Genomic DNA, 22,089 nt, shown 5'->3' with positions numbered 1-22,089 from the left:
GGGTATGGTGTGTTGGGTGCTTTCACTTCCCATTTGGGGTAGTTTTTAAACCCCTTCCTTTCCTCTTGAAATTCAATATTTTGACCTATAATAATTGTTTAAACTCTAGGGGCTGCTCAGTTCTGATGTTTCCTAGCCTTTCCTTGTTTTTCCCCTGACCCCCTCATTTCACTGAGGTGGGTGCAGGCTCATTGAGGGCTTCCCTGGAGCAGACATTTATTCCCTGGCTTGCTTCCTTCCAATGCCTCATGCTGCCTAGTGAACAGACTCCAGGGAGCATCTGCACAATGACCCCAACTATGGACAGAAACCCCAAATTCAGCCCTGTTCTGGGAGGGGCCAGGCTCCTCTCCAGAGGAGAACTTTGGAAGAAGAGATAATGTAACCATAGTCATTTTTTTTACTTCATTCCCATCCTGTAAAGGGACAGAGACTAGGTGGTTGGGAAGCTGCTACTTTGTGCCAGATATGTGGTGCCCCCCCCCAGCATTTAACACATATTTTCTTACTTGATCCTCACACCTCTTTGAGGTAGGTGCCCATTAATTGTCCCCATTTTACAATTGAGAACACTGAGGCAAATAGGGTTCCCATAGACATTAAGTATCTGAGGCTAGATTTCAACTCTGGTCTTCCTGACTTCAGACCTCTCTGGCTGCCTGGTGTTTCTCATTTTTAGGGGAATATCAGTGTGAGAGTGGTCGTCTCATATGGATTCCAGGTAATTTGGCCTTGACACACATATTGGGCATTTTGCTTTCACTCAAATGTGGAAAAGAATTCCTGACTCCTGGTTAAGTTAGTGACTTGCCCTTGGTGGGCCAGACTTGGTGCAAGGGGTATTGGGATTGCCCAGGAATAGTGGTGAAACAATGATGGTAGTTTGCAGGGGCCTGGCTGGCTGACTCTGAACTTAGTTTCTAGTCAAGTAGGAATGGATGTGATGGATGTGTGGGTCCTTCCAACTTTGGAGTCCTGTGGTTATGTGATTCAGTATTTCAAAGGCTGTTGGATGGGAGAAGGGTTAAACTTTGACTACGTTTTCCCAAAGCAAAAAGTGTCAGACTTCCACTGGACATGAGGAAGAACTTTTCCACCATTAAAACTGTTTAAAAGGGGACTGGGTCATCTTTGAAGGTAGTAAGTTCCCCACCCTGGAGGTCCTGAAGGAGGAGGGTCAGGATGGCCATGGCTGGGGAGTGGATTCTATGATCACTGAAGTTCCTATTCTGGAACTCAGGGGACTCCCCGCTTGTGTGGGGGTGAGTAGGCTAGTCAGAGTTCCTGACTCAAATACTAAAAAGGAAAACTTCTTTCAGGTGCCAAATCCTATCCTCTCTCCATAATTGTTGCCTGAGCCAACTCCTGCAAATATGAATGACATTTCCCAAAAGGCTGAGGTAAGTCTCAGGTTAGAAAGGGGGGAGAGGGTATACGAGCGGCCTTCATTGGTCTCCTAGGACCGGGGCATGATTGAGTCTGATACAGTTGGATTAGCACAGCTCATTGGAACCCCATAGTCCTGATGTACTTGCTTAAGCTTCTGCTCATTGAATTGCATTGGTAAGCACAGAATCCATCCTTGCATCCAGCCTGGGATGTGTCCCTTTGTTCTCAAGGTCATCAAAGGACAAATGGTTATAGGTCTCCTCAGTTTGCAAATGCTTCATAGACTGATCCAATAACGAACCGGGAATAAGCTTGCCTAAGAATAGACAGACTCCTCATGAGAAGCTTGGCCAAATAAGGATCAACTCTGGCCCTTTGGAGTGGGGTTTATCAGAATCTGGTCCTAAAATTGGTGCCTTGATTGACAACTTTAATGATAAAAGAGCTCCATAGGGGATGTCAGCTTGGATGGGATGGCCAGGATTTCCAAGGATACTAGTAGAATAAAAAAATGGGTTCATAAACTTTAGAAATGGTTTGTTTCAGTTAATTGGGTATTTCTGATTAAATGCAGAAGAATGCTAAGGATAACACAAGTCATGTTATAAATTCTGGAATATAAATTGAACCGGGATATAAGTTGACCTGAATTTTCTGTAAAGACACTAAGTTTTATGCCACAGTGGGATACTTCATTCTCACATGGTAGTGCTTCCCCTTTGGGGAGCCATAGCAGTGACCATAGCTTTGGGGAATCTAGAGGGGGAAAGGATGCAGTTACTGGCATAAAAACGAAGCGAAATTAGGAGAATTTTAAACAATAACAACAAATTAAATGTTCAATTCCTTTTCCATGTCTATACACAAACCTTGAAATACAAGTGGATAAATAAAATTCAAAGTGGGGGATCACTCCTCATGTGATTATGCAGACATTCCTAGTCTCTCTTGTGTCATGGACCCTTTGGCAGGCTGGTGGAGCCTACAGCCACCTCAGAATGATGTTTTTAAAAAGTAAAAGACATAGGAAATGTCAGTTCTGCTGAAATACAGTTATCAAAAGATTAGAAAAGCATACCACATTCACGGACTCCAGAAATTTCTCCATGGCCAAAGGATTGGTAGGTCCAGGGTTCCGACCCCCCACCCTAGAGGTCATGCCTCTCATGCTGGTTCAAGAAATGAAGCAAGTAAGACCTCTCCTTTCTGGGTTTTAGTGGCTTTGCCTGCATTGATTCCATCTGTCGAGGAACTGACACACAGTTTTCGATCTGATTTTATTCTCGCCAGAATTTACAGTGACTTGGGTTTCCATTTTGTTTTTCTGTCTGCTCATTAGGAGGCACAAGATCAGTCACTACCAGAGGAAAGTGAGCTTCCAGACTCATCCATATTTTCTGTTTTAAAACGTTTTTCTTACAATCGGTCTAATCTAATCTGTTCTTCATTTCTTTCCATCTTTTTTTTTAAACTTTCTTTTCTTTCTCTTCATCTCACAAAGATTCTGCTTTCTGCATCTAAACCTGTCCCCAAAACCTATGTGCCCAGACTTGGCAAGGGTGATGTCAAGGAGCAATTTGAAGCCATGCAAAAGGCAAGGGAAGAAAGAACACAGAGGAGATCTAGAGATGAGAAGCAACGAAGAAAAGAACAATTTCTTAGGGAGAGAGAGTGGAACAGGAGAAAGCAGGAGGTGGTTGTGTTTGCTGTTGGTTTGGGTTTTTAACACTCTAATACAAAAACTTGTTCCTGTTTCAAACCTTGTTTCTTGCAACATGCTTAATTTAAAAGCTAATTTTTGCATCATAAATGTCATGATAAATTTTGTTCAATGTTGTGTCTTTGGGGTGCTCCTTCCAATGTCCTCTATTTACCATCTAGATGAAAGAAATGCTTGCCTCCGAGGATGAGGAGGAGACAGCTAAGGGAGAAAAGGCCTATGTCCCAAAGCTAATAGGTAAGGGATGAAAGAATCACTTGGGAAGAGAACTGAAAAATGAAGAGGCAAAAAGATTTTTAAAAATTTTTTAAAATTATCCTCTTCATAGGAACTGTTAAAGGAAAATTTGCAGAAATGGAAAAACAAAGACAAGAGGAGCAAAGGAAAAGAACTGAGGAGGAAAGAAAACGAAGAATCGAACAAGATCTCTTAGAAAAGAGGAAAATCCAGCGAGAATTAGCCAAGCGTGCTGAGCAGGTCCGTGGGTTCTAGGACCTGGGGCTTGGGGGTGGGGGAGGAGGAAAAGCTAACGTGGGTCTGGGTGCATTGGTGGCGCCCCTGGGCACCTGGGCTTTCCCAGTGGCACCAACCCCCTGGGCAACAGCCATACTCCAGAGAGAGGCAGGATGCTCAGGGCTCTCCTGATAGCTGGGAGGTGGGCCCCATATTTTCTCTGGGCTTAGTTGGGGGGGCATTCAAAAACCATCAAATGCTTAGACAAGGGGTCTGTGAGCTGCTTCTCCTCTGGGTGTCTTCAAGGATGGAAGATAGCCCTCAACACAGTGATGATGCCCAGGGGATAACTACTGATTGAAATCATAAGTGCCAGCCCATAATTAGACCATATTCAAATGAGCAAATTAATGTCCCACCATGATTCCAGAGGAAGGAAATGCTGCCTGTGCCTCACCCCCTAGAGAGATGTGGGGGACCCCTCGCAGCCAGGGAGATGAATGGGTGGATTGGTTTTTCTTGATTGCTCACTTGTGGCAGGGGAAGGTATTTTTTTTAAGGGAGGAGCAGCCTCTGCCCCCTAAATAAAAGAAGGTCAGGGACATTCTCACGAGTTTAGAGAAGAAAGTTGAGAATGCCAGAAGCAAACGTGTGTTGATTTTGTTCTGGCCTCAAAAACAGCCCTGGATGACTTAGGGATTCCACGTACAAGTTTCTCTCTCCTCAGGTGTGTGCAAATATTCACATTTCAATTCATGTTCTCTGCCAGGCTGCCTCACCCCAAGGAGAGAATTCTCATCGGGTTCTTCTTTGCTTGGGGGGCAAAGGCTTTTCTTGGTTTTATTGGTGTGGGAAGGCAGGAGGTTTGGAATTGGGACCTCCAGCCCATCCAGGGTCTTTTCTGTAGGACTCGTAGAAGGTGCTTGTTGCTCTGGTCTTTGTTTTCCTCACATCGTCCTTCCAAGATAAGTCATGATGGTCAGTCCACGTGCTCTGGGTTACTTCAGGATGGAAAGAGCCTCAGCCACGCCTCTGCTTCTCCAGTTTTACTTTATGCAACTTGCTTTGGGGCACTGGTTTGGGGCAAGAGGGCTGGAATTAAATCAGGTCCCAAGTTCGAATGGGCAAGTCACCTTTAAAGGACCTAAAATGATGATATGGTCTGGATGATGTCAAAGGTCCCTTCAAGCCATGAATCTTTGATGCTCTATTCCTTCCTTTTTCCCTGCCAGGTGCAGCCTCTGTGTGTCAGCAGCTCTATTCTTTGATGTTCTTTCGAGGCTCCTCCCATCTTTCATCCTTCTCTATTTCACTTCTCCTGGCCCATTGTAACCCTTGAAATGTGTTTCATGAGCTTATTTATTAAATTATAGCATTTATTGTAGTTAACTTTTTCATGGGTTAACATCCTGTCTGATGCTAAGCTCCTTGGGGTAGACACTAGGAAACTTGTCATTGTTGTGTCTATGGGCCATAGTGCATGGCAGGTCCTTGCATATTCAGAAATCCTCAGATTTTTTAGATTAGGAATGAAGCAATATATAATTGATCTTGGGAAAAGAAAGGGAAAGAGATCAAAAGAAATTTCCTTTTATCAGGGAACCCTTAAAATTATTTAATTCTTGGGGCCTCCCCTTCAGTCAGATCAGGGGATCAGCCTCATTTTCTTGGGTCCTTCCAGCCCTGAGTTACAAAGAGTCTTCCTGAAGGTTCATTGGATAGGGAACTGGGGGATCTGGATTTGCTCTCCAGCTTTGATACTAGCTTTGTCTTCAGGTTCAGATACATTGTGACCCTTCCCCTGAAGCCCTAATTTCTGCATCATTAAGATGGGAATAGTAATAATAGTTGTGCCCCTTACTTTGTGGGGGGTACCTGAGATGGCTATTGAAATGTGAGTTGTTTCTTGTGCCAAGATCCCCAAGTCCCAAAGTATAGCCCACAAATCCCTGAGGATGAAGGAAGACAACTGGCACCCCTGCCAAGTCTCATTTCCTTTCCCTCCCTCTGACCATCGAGGAAGGTCTCTGGAGACCTAGACATTAGCTCTAGACACCATCGGCCTGATGACATGTCCAAGTAGGAGAATGGCAGAAGCTTATCTCTCTGGGCCTGCCCTTGCTGTGCTTTTGAGGGAGGGTGTCTGGCAGAGACCAGGAAAGAGGGACAGCTTCCTTCATCTGGGTAATTTTGTGGCTCCTTGGTGGATGGAAGCCTGGTCAGAACTGTCCTCAGCTGCTGATGGGGCCATGCTTCCACTGCCAGAAGGTCTACCCACTTCTTTTTTTTTTTTTAGGTTTTTTGCAAGGCAAATGGAGTTAAGTGGCTTGCCCAAGGCCACATGGCTAGTTAATTATTAAGTGTCTGAGAAAGGATTTGAACCCAGGTACTCCTGACTCCAGGGCCGGTGCTTTATCCACTGCGCCACCTAGCTGCCCCAGGTCTACCCACTTCTGAGAGGCTTCTGGTAACAGACAAGGAAACTGAGGCATGATTCAGAGGGATAGGACAGGCTCTGCCCAGCATGGAAAGGGCTGGACTGGTGGTGTTTGGCTCCAGGGGCAGCCTTGTGGCAAAGGCTGGGTGGCCAATCACTTGTGTTCGGGGGCTTTTTTGTACACATTGGGCTTGAGGGTCTCAAGGTCCCCTCTGGCTTCAGGCCCACGAAGGGTTTTTGAGTCAAGACTGAAGGTTGGGATCCCTGGGGATAGACAGGGCTCTGGATGGGCTGGCAGGACTTGGAATGACTCAGAGGCGAAGCGTGGGAAGGTGGGAGGAAGGCGGCCTCTTTCCTAATCTGAGGTCTCTTGGCTCTGAAAAGAGATACAGCAATGCCCTGTGGTTCAAGGACTTAAAGAAGCACATGTTCAGGTGAACATGGATAGGGGGTGGCAGAGAGAAGAAGAATGATTCAGGGTGGCACTCATTGCTGGCATGAGGCTCATCAAAAGAACAAAACAAATGAGGATGGGGGATGATAGAGCTCGAGAGTGCCCAGCCAGGATGCACTGTAGCCTCCCAAGTGGGAAAGCATGATCATAGATTTGGGGATCTACCCATCTCCAAGGCGCAGAATAGGGTCACACTGCAGCCTGGGCACTCTAGAGCAGGTCAACCCCCCCCCCCATTTTGTTGAGGAGGACTTGCATGTATTGAGGGCCCCAAGGGTTTGAATTCAGATTCCTTAATTTCAAATATAGAAAGAACTCTTTCTTTTGCATGAAAATGAAAGGTGAAGCAAAAATAATTATATTTTGTAAATTAAATAAATATTAAAAGTCAAGTTTTAAGATTTCATTTGGAAATGATTTTTCTATTCCATTTCAAATCATTTAGTATCATGCATAAGACAGAGCATGATAATAACTGTGCAATATGTATTTGAGTTTGTAAAACATGTATGCATGCCCAAGTAGCCACACAGCTCTGCTCTCAGAGGGGAGGAGAATGCCATGGTGGTCCATCACTAGATGGTCTGGTCTCTGGACTCTGGACTCAAAGACCAACCAAACTGACTTTATACAAGCCACCAATCTTAGGATTAACTGGAGGAGATAGGCTTCTGGAAGAGTGGGTTGGAAGAAGAGTCAAGGGCAAGGAAAGGGAAGGAAGTGAAGAGGTGGCTACTTGGGAGGGAGGAGTCCCCCCCTCTGTCTAAGGTGTCTTTTTCCATCCCCCAAAGCAGCTGAACCACCACATTCTGGGTCAGATCAGCCAAAGAGGCCTACGTTTGTTGGTAAAAACTCCGGGACTCTGTTCAGGAAGTGGCTCATTACCTGGCCCTCATTAAACATCCCTCCTTTGGGTTGTCAAGGGAGAGTTGGGAACAAGAGGCCAGAGCTGTGAACTATCCCAGTGGCCAAGGTTGCACAGGGTTGTGGAGTGGAGTGGGGAGCAGGGAGCGGCTATATGTTGCCAGAACTAGGACCCCAGGGGACCCAAAGAGTGAAAGTCCCAAGGAGCGATAGAGTTTGGATGAGAGGAAGAAATCCCCATAATTAATTAGTGAGCCCCAAAGAGAATGGGCTTTCTGGGGGGGGCAGCAGTTGTCCCTTCACTGGAGGTCTGGAAGACTACTGGTCAGGGAGACTGTAGACGGGGCTCATTGAGCAGGTACTGACCAAACCACATGACCTTTGGGGTTCCTTCTGATTCCATGAGTCTGTGACAGAGGAATCCCTAAGGGCTTAATAAATGACTTAGTTGAATGCCTGGTAAGAGCTGAAGTAGTGGATAACTACCCCATCTGCTGTCGAGGGAACAGATTGGTTCTGAATTATTATTTTATAAAATAAAATACCAAACTCTTCCTCCCCACAAATCTCTTTGCCTATCTCAGCTTCCCTGTCTCTTCATTGTCTGCATTGCTGTATTGTTTAAGGCACTTTTGCCATTTTCCTCACTTCCAATTGAATAGGGGTTGATCTTATCATGGATTATGCCTTCTGGGAGGCAGGTGCGAATCTACCCCTCCCCATGCCAAATTCATTGTTCACCGTATTTGGATCGTAAATGTGGCAGGGGCCTGGAATTCAAGTTGCGACAGGTTACCTTTCCCCCCCCCCCCTTTAAAGGAATTCTTTGAAAGAGTCCCCACTGAGAACAATTTGGTCATGAAACTATTTCCAGCATTAAAGCTCTTCCCAGACTGGTTAGCCTTTTCTCCTGGAAGGTCAAGAGGAGTTACATGATAGTTGTTATGTCTGTCACCTCCATTTAAACTGGCAAAATTGTTCATTCCTACCTTTAAGGCCCTTGGGCAGTTGGTTATGAGAGTTAGCTGCACTGTTTCATTTCCAGAACTCTCTAAAGGTGGACATTGATGCTATCTCAAAATGTTGGTCCCTGTTAAAGCTAATAACAGGAAAAATGAGATTGGTAAAAAAGGTTTTTGGGAATTGCATGGCTAAATCTAATATTATTATCCAAGGGAAAAGTACCAACTTGCTAGTCAGTAGTTTGAACGGCAGCTCATCAGTCTATTGGATGAATAGAAAAAACATTTCCTAAATCTCACATCTGAAAATTTACTTCAAGTCTTTGATCTGATCTGATTATTTTTCCATTGTATTTCTGAAAGCACCAGCAGAATGTAATGATATGAAATTCTCATTCACTAGATTGAGGACATAAACAATACGGGAACTGAATCAGCACCGGAGGTAAACACACATTTCTTTCAATGAAACATTCACCTAAAACTATCTGATTCATGAATTCTCTGTCTTTTTTAGTGAAAGAAAATCAGATAAGGGCACTTTTGTTGATGAGATACTTCACCAAGTAAGACCATAGAGTTAAATCCATAGCCAAAACTTATGTTGATGGAAAAGTAATTTTTTTTCCTTTCGTGGCTACATCTAAAACTGGTATCAGTTGGTATCGATTCTAAGTGCGTCCTTTAAGAACCTTGGTTTGAAGTATGCTTCCCCAAAAAAGTGTCTTGCTCATGAGCCATGACCTGCTCCAGTTTAGATGATTTCAAGTTGAATATTTTAAAGCTATCAGTTTCTCTTTGATCCTTCACTCCCTCTTTGCAGCATGCTCTAGAGAGAGGTGACTTGGCCCTCCAGTTCTGGACTGTGAAACAACCCTGTGTGTTTGCATCTCTCACAGTGGAAGTTCACCACCTATACAGAATTTGAGAACAATTTCTTTCCATTGAATACAAAAACTAAACATTCTAACAAACAATTTGATGGTGTTCCCAAGACTGTAGAGGCACAGACCTAGGAAGCTTTGTGTTAAGGGTATGAATTTGGGCCACCCATCACCCTGTATTACATATTTTTTTTTTTAAAAAATCAGGGTAAAAACAGAGGGTATGGAAGGAATTAATTTGGTTGACTTGAAAGGAAAACCATTTAAAAAATCTAATTTTAAGGAGCATGGGTTATAGATTCATAGCAAATCATTTGGAAACATTTTATGACTCTTCATAGGAAAAACAATTATTTATGAAATGTTTCAAAACTTGTGCCTCACAGAGATAATACTATTGCATTAAGGACATATTTATTTAAACTCTCCAACTCACCATCAAATTGGTTCCAAGCTCCTTCACTACGAGGACAATATTTTTTGGGCCACAGATGCCTGCATGCACAGCTCTTTTCTTGAAGCTCTTGATGGCTTCTTGGTCACCCTGTCAGCCATATCTCTGTTCCTTGGCAAGTCTGATAAACACCTGAAAGTGGATTTCAAGGGGATAAAAACAATCTCCACACAAAGCTTAGAGTTTGGGTGTAGCAACTATTGAGAACTGGGGAGGGAAAAATCTTCTTTTTCTCCCTGTTCCTCTGTTTGGTAGAACCAGGGGTAACCGATCGATCAGCAAGTGGTAAGTCTCCGTGAAACTCGGATTTTTGGTAGGAAGAAGCATTCTAATAACCAACCTTATGCACTAGGAAGGAGATGATTCACTGCTTGTGACAGTGGTGCCTGTAAAATCCCACAAATCACCAGGAAAAATGCAGAAGAGCTTTGAGGACCTGGAAAGAGAACGTGAGGAACAGGAAAGGAGCCGACTAGAAGAGGAAAAGAGAATCCGCTATGAGGAACAAAGGCGGTCCCTCAAGGAAGCCAAATGCCTCTCCCTTGTGATGGTGAGCCTGTGTTCTAGGAGGACCACCCATGGTTGTTGTCTCCACCAGGCTAACTGTGCCTCTTTCCCTCCTTTTTCTTAGGACGAGGAGGAGGCAGAGAACCGAGGCACAAAGGACTCTCTTTCTCCTGGAAAACTGAAGCTCACTTTTGAGGAACTGGAGAAAGAGAGACAAGAAAAGAGGAAGAGGCAAGCTGCCGAGGAGGCTCGACTGCGCCTGCAGGAGGAGAGGCGGGCCTTCGAAGAAGCCCGGCAGCAAATGGTAAAGGGGTCTCCTGGCCTCCAAAGGTCAAAAGTGGCCTATAGGAAAGACATTTCTATGGGGAAAGATCTCAGCACAGAACATGGTTTAAACTTAATGTAACAATATTCAGTGGAGATCAAATGAACATTTTTAAGCCTCAATATCAGGATTATAAACTGACCTAAATGAAAAGATTGTTAACCTTCTGAATTCCTAGCTCTAAAGGATCATGTTGCCCAAGAGATATAAGCTATTTTTTTCCAATGACATGCTATGGTAGTTCTTCAACATTCATCCATTTGCAAACTTATGAGTTACATATTTTTCTACTGCCTGCTCTTCCTTCCTCCCCTCCCCATGGCGGCAGTCTGGTAAAAGTTGTACAGTTGTGCCTAGCTTATTTACACATTAATCATTTTGTGTAAGAGGAATGTAAACCAAGGAGAAGGAAAGAAAGTCATGAGATAGGAAGGAAAAACATAGGAGAAGCTTTAAAAAAGTGAACAATGCATGAAGATTCTGATGTTTTTTCCCCTCTGGATGTGGATAACAGTGCCCATGGCAGGTCTCTCAGGGAAGTCCTAGCTCTCTGAGCTGCTGAAAGGAGCAGCATCCATCACAATTGATCATCTCACAATGTTGTTGTTAATGTGCACCATGTTGTCTTGGCTCTGCTCCCTTCATCACTCAGCCTCAGGTCATGTAATTCTTTCTATGCTTCTCTAATTTCCGACCACTCAGGATTTCTGATAGAAATCACATTCATAGACCACAATTTGTTCAACCCTTACCCAATTGATAGACATACCCTGTATTTCCAATTTTTTGCCACTACAACAAGAGCTGCTAGAAATGTTTTTGAAGATGTGAGACTTTTCCCATTTTTTTATGATTTCTTTTGGATAGGCCTTGTATTGGTAGCTTTTATTTTATTTTTTAATTTTTTTTAAAACAAAATAGTAGCTTTTTTCCTACCTGCTACTGAATTGTTTCCTTATTTATCTTTGTCCCAGGTTCTAAAGCAATCCAGGGGGATATTCTGATATTTACTCATAAGTAATTAAAAAGAAAACATCACCTTCATTAAGCAGTGTGCTCAGGGTCTCCACCATGATTTATAAAAACAGGAGAAATGTCTTTTCCCACAAATTTTTGTTTCTCTATTAGTAGAAAGTCTCTGTTTCATAAGTATAGAAAAGCTTGTGTGCCTGACTATATAAAAGTTATTAATATTTTTATAATGCAAAATTATTTCCCAATTCAACAATATGTCAACTGTGAGAGGTCACAGCAGAATTACCACTCACTAGCAACCACCCTGAAGTCTTCTCCACAGACAGGACAACATTTAAATTTCTCAGTTCTCTTAGTCGGTCAAGAAATACTTTGAAAGTGCCCACTGGGTGCCAGGCACTGCCCTAAAAGGGGCAAAAAAACAGCCTTGTTTCTCTGTGGGAGCTCACAATCCAATGAAAGAAGCCCCCTGCAAGCAACAAGGCAAAACCAAGCTTGAGGTGGGACAAAGAGGTACCAGAGGGAAGGCTCAGCATTAAGGTTTCCTGGAGAAGGATTCTCACTGGAACTTGAACTCCAGGCCTGGGGGGACAGTTAGAACTATTGGGAGAGGAGTCAAGAAGCAGGGTCCAAGGAAGCCACAGAGAACAGGGGGGTCTGGTGTAAGAAAACTGGAAAGGTTATAAAGGGGAAACTGAGAGATGAGGATGTGGGGATGACACTGATGCTGTGAATCTGGTGGGGGGGGACATGGGGCTGCCCCCCCTTCCACAGTAATTAGAAAGTTAGGAAGAGGATAGTTTGTGGGAGAAGATAAGGAGATCAGTTTTGAACATGTGGAGTGGTGAGATGTTTACTGGATGTCCAGTTCAAGATGTCTGAAAGGTAGTTAGAGATGGGAGATGCTAGGGCTGGAGAGGTAGACTTGAGAATCACTGCATATAGATGCTCATAGAATCCATGGGAGTTGATGGGACTACCCAGGGAAACAACACAAAGAACAGGGTCCAGGAGAGAGCTTTACAGAACACTCACAACTGGAGGGTGGAGTTTGCAAGAAACACCATCAAAGGAAACTGAGGTCAGAGAGGGAGAGGGAGAACCAGGATGGAGGAGGGTCATGACCACCTAGAGAGAGACTGCAGGGAGGTCTGGAAGGAGGATGATTGTAGCCAGGCCACTGGGTTTGGCAATGAAGAAATTCTGGGCAACTTTGGGGAGGGCACCTGGCGTCTCTTCTGAATCTTGACAGTTAACTAGCTTTGATTCTTAAAAAAGTTTTCTTGCTTTTTCTCTGTCTCAGCCATTAGTCCTGCTCCCCTTTTCCCACATTGTCCTATGGTATTTTTTTTTTTTAGGTTTTTGCAAGGCAAATGGGGTTAAGTGGCTTGCCTAAGGCCATATAGCTAGGTAATCATTGTCTGAGACCAGATTTGAACCCTGGTACTCCTGACTCCAGGGCTGGTGCTTTATCCACTATTCCACCTAGCCGCCCCCATCCTGTGGTATTTCTAACTCTTCAAACAGTAACATTGACTTTGTTTTTCTGTGGAGGGACTACTGAAGGGTAGGGGGGAATGGTACAGAAGAAGAGAGAACTCAGGCAAAGCCCTAACCCTTCTTTTGGCCTAGCTTCTAAAGGAAGTACTCCAACCTTCTGAACCCCTGAATCTTTGAGAGCTCTCCTCAGACAGTTACACCTTCTCAAGATGAACCTCTCAGCTGCTCCTCTGAGGACAGTCCCAATAAGAGAGCCTTAGGGTCACACCAAAGGCTGCTTCAGGGTCTCATCATGGGAGGGAGGCCTTGGCTTCTGGAAATTGCCCTGGGGTGAATAGGAGGGAGAGAACTCTCCCTTCAGAGTTTTTTGTAAGGTGAATAATCTAATTTAGCGATTTTGTAAATTCTGGGAAACAGTGGAAGCTGGCCTTGGAGTCAGCTGGGTTGATTTCCACCATGACACATCTGGTTGTACAAATCAAATCTCTCAGTGCCCCCAGGTGACTCTCACTTGGCATCAATGGAGGGAGTTTCCATATTCCTCAAATCACAGGTCAAAGATCCATGCCACCTCTAACCTTCCCCCTCACCCCCAGCATATTCTCGTAAAGGAGATCAGAGTTCCTTCATATTTAATCCCAACTTTTCAATATAGATCTTTGCCCTGGGCAGGTCAATGAAGAAGAGGACAATCATGAAATGGAAAATTCTTTTCAAGAGTCTCATCGCCCTGGCAAACTCAAGCTCAGCTTTGAAGACATGGAAAGACAAAGAAGAGAAGAGGAGAAGAAGAAAGCTGAAGAAGAAGCCAGGAAACGAATAGAAGAAGAGAAGAGAGCTTTTGCAGAAGCGAGGAAGAGCATGGTGAGCGAAGGGGATCACCAGAAAGGGGTGGACTTCTGAGAGACAAGACACAAGAGAGAAGTCCAGAGAGCAATGGTCTCTAGGCAGAGCCCAGCCCCTTTCAGTACTTACCAAGGGTCTGAAGATCCTCTTGGCTTGGGCAAAGAGGGTGAATCCTCCAGGTGCTACCTTCTCAGTTCAGGAGGTAGCTTTGGGATCTGTATGTGGGGGGAGTGGGGTGGGATGGGATGGTCTGCAAACTTCACCGTGCCAACATTTCCATCTAAAAATGTGTTCAAGAAGGTTTGAAACACAGAATGTTAAAAAAAAAAAGTTTAGGGATCTTTGGATTGGAGCTGGTGAACAGCTATGACTCATGGGAAGAAGTTAGCTCTAAGGGGCTGGCATCACCATCCCAAGATTGTCTGCTCTGACTGTAGAGCCTCATGAGTCCAATTGATGTGTCTTCAAGTTTTTTTATGTTGTAGAATTGGAAGGCATTGTGAGGGCCATCCATGGTACAAGTTTCCTGTCTCTGACAATTCCCTTTTACAGACTTCCAGAAGAGGCATATTCTTTTAAAAATTCAATTTTGAAAATCTTTAATATAAAGAAATCCCTTTATTTCTAATCCAACAACTCAAATTTATTAGTCCCCCCCCCCCATCTTTAGGGCAGTGCAATTCTTGCCACCCCATCTCTCTGCAGTCATCCTAGAAAGCTCCCAGGAATGTGAATTCAGAAACTAAAGGTCTTGCCATCTTCTCTAATTGTCTTTCTTGGAGTATGGTGGGCAGACAGGGAGGAGTATCAGGAGAAATCACTTACCTGTAGAATGTGGAAGTTGTGCCCCAAGGTTGGCTTTACTACCACAACACCTGTGTGTGAATGATCTCTATGATTTTTCGCATTATGGATTTATACTTTTCTAAATGGTTCCACCCACTTTTGGCCCTTTCCACCTTAAAAACTCTGATCCTGTGATTTTTCCTTGTCCTCAGGTAGGCAGTGAAAACATTGTTGAATTCATTTTAGAGATGAGGAAGACAAGGTGCCCTGCATATTAGGTGACTCATCCTGGGTCACATAGCTAGATCAGACTTCCTGGCTTTCAGTTACTCCCTGGCTCTCTTAATCACAAAAAACCCAATGTGTACTATCATAATTAAGTTTTCCCCTTTTTGACTGATCTACAAAAATGGTGATAATTTTTTCAACAGGTTCTAGACAGCGATTCTCCAGATATCTACAAAACAGTCTCACAAGAATCCCTTATACCAGGGAAACTAGAAATTAACTTTGAGGAGTTATTGAAACAAAAAATGGAAGAAGAAAAGAGACGGACTGAGGAGGAACGGAAGCATAAACTTGAGATGGAGAAGCAGGAATTTGAACAACTGAGACAAGAAATGGGGCAGGTAAGCATTTGGTGTTAAGTCAGCATTTTTTGAAACAAGACTGTTCTGGGGCAGCTGGGTGGTGTAGTGAATAGAACACTGGAGTCAGGAGGACCTGAGTTCATAATCTGGTCTCAGACACTTAATGATTACCTAGCTGTGTAACCTTGGTCAGGTTGCTTAATCCCATTGCCTTGTAAAAGAAAAAAAAAACAGAAAAACAAGACTGTGTTCTAATTCTGTGTCAGTCACATAAGTAGGAGGCAGCAGGATTGTAGTTGAGTCAGGATTCAAGTCCTTTCTCTGACATGCCCAGCACTTGCTGTGTGACCCTTAAGTAGTCACCACTCCTCCATGCCTTGATTCCTTCATGGGGAAAATATCTACCTTGCGATGGACAAACAACACCATGAATGCTGAACATGTATGATAGGGAAGAGCCTTGGTGGGGTTGCCGGGAGAGTGCTTGGGAAGAGCCTGGCTCAACATTCTAATCAACAGTGGGCAAGGGTACCAACTCATTTAATCTGTCATTCAACAACTCTTACGCTCAAATGAGATTTAGAAAGTGCCCCCCAAAGATCCTAAAGCACTTAAGTGATGATGATGACAATGTTTCATTCTTGAAGACTGTACATCAGGGAGGTGATGCCATGACAAGCACATGAATTGGAGTGAAGGGGTGCTGTGCTCAGTCCCCAGCCTCACTTTCTTCAGAGCCATCTGGGTCTAGTGATTGGGGACACTAACTGAGATGGCTCTGGAGGTGAAAGTGAGGTTGGTGACTTAGCAAAGAGCCCCTCATTCCAATTCATGTGCTTGTCATAGCATCACTTCCCTGATGTACAGTCTTCAAGAAAATGAAGGACAATTATTATCATCATCATCATCATCATCATCAAGTGCAGAGGAATGAGACAAATTTCAGTAAGTTTAGACTTCACTAAAGAAGGATAAGAATGTATACCAATAACTATGAATCAGGGAAGAAAGGGTCAAATATGAAAGACATGTCAAAGGAAAGCCTTGAGGAGGGTGAGATCTCTTTGGAGTAAGAAGGAAAGGTAAAGAGGTCTGTGGTCAGTCACCTAACATGCATTTATTTAAGTGTGGTGTGTGATATATAAGGAATTGTGGGGACCCCAAACAGGCTAACACAAGATATCTAGAGGAGGGGAGAAGCAAAATGAGGGGAGGCATGAACGCATTCCTCTCCTTGAATTCCCCTAGAGAAAGTCAGGAAGGCCCCCATTGGGGGGGACCCTCCTTGAGGAACTTAGGGGAAGATATGAGCCAAAGCCATGCACAATTGTCAGAAAAGTCGTGATTCTGGTGACTGGTGTCCCCAGTATTTTGAGATGAGAAACTTAAATGGGCGTTGTTGCATATTGAGGACTTCTGTTCCTAGGAGGAAAAGGAGGAACAGAGAGGGCCAAAGGGACACTATATAGGTGAAGAACAGGTGACAGATCTTTGGGACATTGAATAAATAAGCTATTTGTATTCCTCTAATTTTTGAAAGATAAATTATCATGAAGGCAGTTTAAAAAAAGCAGAAAAGCTAAAGTTCCAATCGATGTCCAGATAGCTGGTCCTACCTTGGTACAGTATCATGAGCTTCTCTATTGCTGACTTTTGATTCATTCCCCCAAATTCATTTTCTTTCTTTTTGCCCAAGTGCTCCAATGGTTAAAATTGCTTCCATTTCTGCCTTCACTGAGATTTACTCAATTGATTTGTTTCCTCCTCTTTTCTGGCTCTCATCTTCCTCACTATCCCCTTTTGGGTTATAAGCCCTTAAAGAGCTATTCAGTCTCCAGGAGACCTCTGAGGTCATTTTGCTTTTTCATTTCTTGATTGTTGATTATGCTTTGTGCATTTCTTCTTTTCAACCTCCTCGATTATCTCTGGTGAGTTTAGTGGGTTGTGACTGCTTCTCTATTGGAGCAAATTTGTTGGATATCTATAGGGATTTTTCTCTGCACTTGTCATGCTTGATTTTAGTTTGTCAAGATTTTTTTGGATCCTATTTTCCAATGTTGGCTATCTCTCACATTTTTTGTGCCATATGCAAATTTAATTAAGATGACATTTAAGCCTTTATTCCCGTCTACTCAACAAAGGTTAGGTGCAGGTCACCTGTGAGACACTGTGATAGGTGTAGGTGATACAAAGACAAGAAGCTGTCTCTCCTGTCAAGGAGCTCACATTTTGGGGGAGAGAAGGCAAGGGTGCAATATATATACACAAGTAACTTGAAGTGGGAGAGAGAGTTGATGGAGTGGGAGTGAGGTCAGGAGAGGATTTGAGGAGGCAGCAGCAACTAGGCTGTGCTTTGTAGGAAGGCTTGGTATAATTCATACATTTTTCAAAGCACTTGTGCAAAGGTGGGAGATGGAATGTCACCTATCAGGAACAGGTTAAGTGAGCGGTCTCAGAATTGTGTGGACCAAATGTATGGAGTGAATAGAATGGATATGAAGTATGATTGGAAAGACATTTGAAAGTTGTCCAGCTCAGTAAAAAAGGTTAAGAATCCAGGGGCTGTCTCTGTACCATATGAAGCTGATGGGATTGGATGTCCGTAGTCAAAAATGTTTAAGGATTCACCCAAAAGATTAAGTTATAAAGAATTAGAGCCTTGCTTCTCTATCCTCTTTTGCAAACTGAGAATGCAGGATGTTTAGGAAATTGCCATAGAGATGGACTAGGATGACTAGGTTGAACTACTTGCTTGATCAGTCACCTGAGGTATTAGCAACAGATAATCACACCAGAGACTTGAGGTCTTATCAATTTTACCAACTAGGGAAGGTAGGACCAAGCTGTGAAAAGTGACTTAATGAAAACCTGTTTAAAGTTGTACAGAGCATTGACTTTTGCAGCCAACGACCTGGATTCACCATTTCTTGTGTGGCTTTGGGCAAGTCACTTATTATCTTGGAGACTCAGTATCCAAAGTCCCCATGAAACAAGGACTTTGGACTAGATGAATTAGATTGTGCTCTTTTTCTCCATTTTTATTATGTCTCTTGTTTTATGTCACCATTTATGCCCAGTATCTCTCCTCTCTGAGAGCTATCCCATATAGCAGAGTAAATTTTGATGGGATGGGGAAAAAATCAGTACAACTGATGAAAATATCAGAAAAATCTGAAAACATGTGCAGTGTGTAACCCTATGGACCTACTTCCATGGCAAGGTGGATTAGAAGTGTCTTCTTATCTTTAATCCTGTGAGTTCCACTTGGTCTTGATTCACTTTGGAGTTTTGGCATGTAGATGTCCTCTCCATGGATATTGATGGAGCAGTTGTGCCTGCTGTTTTCTTTCTCTGTCCTCTGCATCAGTTCAGAGATCTCTCCGTGCATTTCTCATACTAGTTTGTTTAGTCAGGGTCCTATCCATGGGCACCATCAGGCTCTTTCACTCAAATTCCATGAATACTGGGAAAATTCTACTTTTGAGAAAATAAATGTACTTCAGATGTGTTTATGCATACTTTTAATGTTATGCATGTTTTCATTGCATATTTGAATATGTCAATGTTAGCTGCATTTTTTAAAACAAATTTTGAAAAACTGTAAAAACTACATCTTAAATGGAGTAGAAAAACCCAATCACACTCAAAGTTCTAATTCCTGGCAGAAATAATGCACACTTCTAGAACCTCTTGCAGAGACTTTTATAATCTATCTATCCCCTTTGATCCGCACAACAATTTTCTAAGACCCAGGTGCTTTTGTCCTCTTGCACTGATGCAACTACTGCTTTTAAAAGGGAATATGGTAGTGAGATTTCACAGGAAATGACTGCAGAATAAAAGAAGAAACAATAAAACTTTTCACAAATACATAATGGGTGTTCTTTTTTAGTGAAGTATTCAATTCTGGTTAAAAATGAAGTTACTTTAAGGTTTTTTGGTAGCTTAAAAATAATTCTGTTGTTTGAACTTACTTGGGTGATATTGTTTACAATTATCTCATAAGAGTTTAACTTTTTAAGGAGGAGGAGGAAACGGAAACCTTTGAGCTTAGCAGGGAATATGAAGAGTTAATTAAATTAAAAAGGAGTGGTTCTATTCAAGCTAAGAATTTAAAGAGCAAGTTTGAAAAAATTGGACAACTGTCTGAAAAGGAAATACAGAAAAAGATAGAAGAGGAGCGAGCTAGAAGAAGAGCGATTGACCTGGAGATTAAAGAGCGAGAAGCAGAGCATTTTCATGAGGTAAGTTTTCCTATCCAACAGACTGGCATAAGTTCTTCACCAAGGAGTAAAAGTTCTGGGGAGTTCAGTGTAGGAAAGAGGGCCTATAAAGCCAAGTTAAAATCTCAGTTACCACCTGTAGAGAGAACAGCCTCAAACATTTACTGGTTGGGTGTTAAATCTAGGCAAGTCACTGAGTCAACTGCATCAACTGCAAAATGGGGATAATACTCACCTGGCAAGGTTGTTGGGAGGTGCTTACAGCATTTTGAATCAATGTTGGACATCCTACATCACAATATATGAAGTCCTCCAGAAAGCTGATATGGCTGTCATTTTCTTCCTCTGTAAAATGCAGGGATTCAATTAAATGAATCCTTCCCCTTCTAAATCTTCTATCTTCAGAGACTAAGAGAAGTGCCAAGTTTTTCCAAGTTCCCCTTGCTACTTCTTACTTTCATCTTCAGAGTAAGCAAAAACTCTCCAAAAACCTAGGTCATGCTTTTTGAGAAGAGTGGCAGGGAAATTTTTTTTACAAAAACTAAAGTTTTTGAAGTTTCTTCTAGAATAAAATTGGAATCATAGGATCTATATGTCAGGATCACAATTCACTTGAAAAACCTAGAACATTGAATGAATTTCAACTTTCATAAGTAGGAGCTAAGAACAGCCTTGTGATCTTAAGGTGTTCACTAAAAGCTGAGGGAGGTTCTAGACCTGTTTGATTCTGCTTTGGCTAGAACTCATCTAGTGTAACAAGTTCAGTTTTTTCAGGAAGGCTAATGATAATCAGACAGCGGCAAGCAGATGGATGAAGTCAACAGTATATAGTATGTAAGGATTGATTTTAAAACATTGTGAATGTTTATCCTGGAGTATACTGTTTGTCCTGTTTCCAAAGAGGATCATGTCAACAGAAAAGTGATGCTATGACATGCATGTGAACTGGATGAGTGAGGGGGCTGTGCTAAGTCCCCAGCCTCACTTTCTCCTTCAGAGCTACCTGTGGTCAGTGGCCAGATAGAAATCAGGATGACTAGGGATGGTCTTCTGAGGCTGTGTACCTGCTCTAAGACTTGGTAGAGTAAGCAAAAGAATATGAGGGGCTGCTATACTTTCTAGAAATAGGTCCTAAGTCCCTTATTTTGCAATGGAGAAAACAGACACCCAAAAAAGTTAATAGTTAGCAAAATATCTGGGACTCAAACCCAGGTCCTGTGCATCTAAATCTCATCCTTGCTCCCAGTAGACAATGAAAGAACTAGGAATAATGTAGATGTCTACCTGAGTTGAGCTTTGAAGCCAGCTATGAATTGTTAAGGCACAAACCGAGATTTCATTGACTCTATGGTCTTTTGGTATACAAAGTGGGAAACATTTTTACATGAGAATGGGACACATACAGGTTTGAATCTTGTCTCCGCCACTGAATCTTATGACCTTTTTGGAAACTCTGAGGACTTCCATTCTTCTCTAAAATGAGTCTGAATCTGTGACCTGATGAAAGGTCACATCTTACTTATACTTTGGATGTAATTCTTAAAATTTCAACAAGGTTGTGAAATGCTTTAGGGAAGAAACTACTACATATGCTTTTTATGTCTTTGAGGTTTCAAGACTTGAAATCAGAGTAACATGAACTTCAGACTGTTAACATGAAAAATTCCACTTTGGAATTATTTGACTTAATAGTCTTTGTATAGTAGTAATTATGCCTTCATGCTACAATAAATTTCTAGTAGTGTTTTGCTGGGGCAGCTAGGCACTGGATGAGTCAGGACAGTAGTTCGAATCCAGCCTCAGTCACTTGCTACTTATGTGCCCTTGGGCAAATCACTTAACCTTGATTAGCTCTGGAGAGAGGTTGGTAACTTAGCATGCCCCCCCCACCCCATCACTCAAATCCAATTCATGTACTTCTCATGGTGTCACTTTTCTGATCTGGTGCTGCTGGTGCCCCATTTCAATTTAGTTTGTGTAGCAGATTAAAAGTGCAGACAAGAGCCAGGACAGGCTAGGGGTGTGTTTCTGGTTAAGAGCAGGTGCAGGGACTGCCTCTGAGTGGTCATCTTTCACTTGACATGGAGGACCTTCTGCTAAGGAAGAGTTCTAGGATCGTACCAGCAACCCCTTAGCATCATCTCCTCTAAGGCCCCAGGAATCTTCAAGGTGGGCAAATCAATTGCCCTTAATTAAAAACTGACAGAATTTATGTTCCAGAGGAACATAAAGATCTAACTTATCTTCACAGTAATGCATCAAAAAGACTTCAGTTATTAATGAATCTAATTCAAACTTCCTCTGTTCTTATTTTTAAAAATCCCTCAAATTGCAAGGAAGATGATGTTGATGTGAAACCTGCCCAAAAATGTGAGGCCCCTTTCACTCACAAAGTTAATATGAAAGCCAGATTTGAACAGATGGCAAAGGCCAGAGAAGAGGAGGAACAGAGAAGAATTGAGCAGCAGAAGCTGCTACGCATGCAGTTTGAGCAGAAGGAGATTGATGCAGCACTCCAAAAGGTTGGTATGATGGAAGGCCTTCATCCTCACTCATCACACCCCCAGCCAGTCCTGTAAAATTTAAAAGTGAGGGCCACGAATTGCCACTGAAACACAAGTTCATGTGCACATGGTTCAGCAAATTTTCTAGATGTGCTATCTGGCTATTAAGTCTCATGGTGCTGGGTTCCCTTCTCTCATTACATCAGCTCTTAATCT

The 22,089-nt window shown here is 42.8% G+C and overlaps 1 protein-coding gene across 6 annotated transcripts in view; it reads left to right on the top strand.

Annotated features, from left to right (window-relative positions):
* The window catches only part of NEXN (nexilin F-actin binding protein), a 54,670-nt gene that overhangs the window by 21,793 nt on the left and 10,788 nt on the right, over positions 1–22,089 (top strand). For 3 of the 6 annotated variants that reach the window (XM_074221107.1, XM_074221108.1, XM_074221109.1), the window contains exons 2-12: positions 1,320–1,400; positions 2,891–3,082; positions 3,271–3,346; positions 3,438–3,586; positions 8,683–8,724; positions 9,970–10,167; positions 10,249–10,428; positions 13,597–13,788; positions 14,988–15,185; positions 19,169–19,390; positions 21,706–21,891. In XM_074221107.1, the coding sequence (XP_074077208.1) occupies positions 1,374–1,400; positions 2,891–3,082; positions 3,271–3,346; positions 3,438–3,586; positions 8,683–8,724; positions 9,970–10,167; positions 10,249–10,428; positions 13,597–13,788; positions 14,988–15,185; positions 19,169–19,390; positions 21,706–21,891 (1,662 nt within the window). In that variant the 5' untranslated portion in view covers positions 1,320–1,373. The remainder of the gene's footprint in view (positions 1–1,319; positions 1,401–2,890; positions 3,083–3,270; positions 3,347–3,437; positions 3,587–8,682; positions 8,725–9,969; positions 10,168–10,248; positions 10,429–13,596; positions 13,789–14,987; positions 15,186–19,168; positions 19,391–21,705; positions 21,892–22,089) is intronic. The other 3 variants (XM_074221111.1, XM_074221113.1, XM_074221110.1) reach the window with 2 other exon arrangements.

The sequence above is a fragment of the Macrotis lagotis genome, chromosome 2 (assembly GCF_037893015.1).
Source record: "Macrotis lagotis isolate mMagLag1 chromosome 2, bilby.v1.9.chrom.fasta, whole genome shotgun sequence".
Classification (NCBI taxonomy): Eukaryota; Metazoa; Chordata; class Mammalia; order Peramelemorphia; family Peramelidae; genus Macrotis; species Macrotis lagotis.
This window is presented reverse-complemented; position numbering and strand designations above follow the sequence as displayed.